This window comes from Primulina huaijiensis, unplaced genomic scaffold (assembly GCF_012295235.1).
Source record: "Primulina huaijiensis isolate GDHJ02 unplaced genomic scaffold, ASM1229523v2 scaffold207230, whole genome shotgun sequence".
Lineage (NCBI taxonomy): Eukaryota > Viridiplantae > Streptophyta > Magnoliopsida > Lamiales > Gesneriaceae > Primulina > Primulina huaijiensis.
This window is the reverse complement of record NW_027354782.1, coordinates 1-2,547: the sequence shown is the minus strand read 5'-3', so window position 1 is coordinate 2,547 and position 2,547 is coordinate 1. Positions and strand designations below refer to the sequence as shown.

The following is a 2,547-nucleotide window of genomic DNA, read 5'->3' as shown; positions in this document are numbered from 1 at the left end:
TGCATCTGCGTGTCTAAGAATTTCTCTGTATGACTCCTTTAAAGCGGAGCATCCAAGAATTACAGTTTCACCATTTACCAAACGCACCCTTAAGGTATCACGGAGAGTTTCGAGCCAAGGTATTCGATCATCATCTGTCAAAGGGACCCCGTTTTTCATCTTATCTGTTTGTTGAACAAATTAGCTTATTTTTTATCCAATATAAAACCACAGGATTCAGGTAAAATGCAGACGCAAATCTACCTTTGTTGGACTGAGGATGATAATCGTCAGCATCAATAAAGCAGCCGTTTAGCAATTTTGCCAGCATCCCACCAATTGTTCTGCAGAAGAGAGAACATATCACACCAGCAGCATTGTAATAAGTAACGATGCATTGGGAAAATAAGATAGGCTCTTGAGAATTTTAAATCATTTTGCACAGGAAGCAAATTGCACAATTTCACCTCCAAAAATCAATACTTTCAAGTAGTGAACTCGATCAGTTCATTCACTCATCCAGTCATCTAATTAGGATGAGAGTTTAAGCTACCATGTCGTAATAATTTGCAGAGGCCTAACTTATGGAAGAGGATATTGAACCTTGTATTCTTGAAGTCACAAATTCGATACAGTTCAATCGTCAGTATCCTAGTCGGGAAAGAAATAGCTGAACATGAATTATATGACCATCAACAAACAAATTTATGTTTGTAGCTAAGGCAATAATATGTCTCAACACATTGTTATTCAAGTAATCGTATGGGGTATTCGTTAAGATTTGTATAATGCAGGAGCATACAGACACAGGCCAATCACTTTATCTTCAACTAATCATTTGAAATCTGCCATAAGAAAAGATGAAAGATGACAAATATGGAATCAATAGATGAACTTTAAACTTACGATTTTCCAGCACCACTGACTCCCATGACCACAATAGCTACTCCTTCCAAAAGGTAGTACATTGATCATGAGAAAAAATGATTCCACGACATCAGTAGATAAATTACATATAATAGTATGATCAAACAAACTAGATCTCGTGTTCATATCAAAATACTACATGATTTTATGTCAAGGATTGTTGCAGCATTGACTTCAGCATACACCAAGGAGACAAAAGTAGGTGGGAGGTACCTGTATCAGATGCCATTTTTCTGTAGAAGTTGACCTCAGCATACATCAAGTTGACCTCTCAAGTTTATAAGCGATGAAAATTAGCAGTAGAATGATATCTACAAGCCATCAAAATTTAAATAATCCTTGTAAATTGCAAGCAGCTATCCGTGAATCAAGAAAATTTAAAACATCAGTTTGTTCGAGATACTTGAATGTTTATCAAGCCCTAGCAAAACAAGAATAGACAGCAGCCCTCCGATGAAATTAATCGTAAGATAGCCTAGAAATAACAAGAGAGATTCTAATGCTAAATATCAAAAGCAACTGATAAAAAAGGTATCATTTGTCTAAAATAAGTTAAATTACAACTGCAAGGGAAAAACAAGATAAAAGAATTCTGACAAATTTTTAAAACTAAACTTGCAGATCACTAAACAATAATCAAAAGACAATGGAAGTGAAGGCACATCTAAATTCTTATGAATACTACACAGGGTACCCTTGGTGCTCATATGACTACAAAATCTTGAACTTCTGTTCACAAAATGAGCAGGGTCGTCCTGCCTTATCAAGGAAATTAAGATGAGAAAAAACCGTCAAGTCAGAATCCCTTTGTATTCCACAGAAGAACCAAAAATCAAATCTTTGCAAGCAAAACAAAATCCCCAAATCGCTTCCCTTCTTACATCATTGAAATTGAATTACTAAATCCCAATAAGATGAAGAATAAGAATCACTAACAGTACCACAATGAAGATGTTTTCAGCATCGGAACGGAAAGATTAGCATGATCAACGTCATAGGATCATAAAGCAATAAATTAATTATAAAGGCTCCTGTAAGATGAATCCAAATCGAAATTGGGAAAAAAAAAACAAAACAAAACAAAAGACAAGTCAAATACAAGTAAATTTTACCCCGTGCAAACCTACAATTGCCCAGAAAAACAATGAAACTGTGTTGCTGGGCTTCTTCCAATCCTTTAATATAATCGTCCTATTTAGCTGTGCCGAGTGCCATATTCTTGCTTTAAATTTCAAGAAAATGCGAGGCAATTTCCGATCTTGTATGTTTCTTGTTTCATCGTGATTGGAAAAGAAAGTTGTTTCACTGGTTTACTCTGAGTTCCGAGCCTGTCATGAGCAGATGATATTTGGGCCTATTAACAAATTGGGCCTCGTCCATTTTTATAAGCCCTTTTAACAGCCTAGTTTACCCGATACTGGTCCACTTAACTACTTCCCCTGTACCAATGGTCCTTGAATTCGACAAGGTATGAAGACCAAATTCAGTTTCATGTGCAAGCATTTTGTTGAATTGAAACTAGCAGTGGCGACACAAATGTTAGTGTATACAATATAAACTTGCAGGTGCCCGCATGGACTTAGCTCAGTTGGTCGACAGCAGTGAATCTTGGAGCAATAACCAGGGATCGAGTCTCGCAAG

At 36.4% G+C, this 2,547-nt stretch overlaps 1 protein-coding gene across 1 annotated transcript; it reads right to left on the bottom strand.

The window, feature by feature from the left end:
• Positions 1 to 6: 6 nt before the first annotated feature.
• On the bottom strand, positions 7 to 2,228 carry LOC140966583 (gluconokinase-like; the record flags this gene model as incomplete). The annotated part of the gene is made up of 5 exons (XM_073426838.1): positions 1,848 to 2,228; positions 1,120 to 1,217; positions 886 to 928; positions 244 to 323; positions 7 to 164 (listed from the first exon to the last, which is right to left on the bottom strand). Coding segments are annotated over exons 2-5 (327 nt in total), but the record flags the coding sequence as incomplete, so codon positions are not given.
• Positions 2,229 to 2,547: the final 319 nt, after the last annotated feature.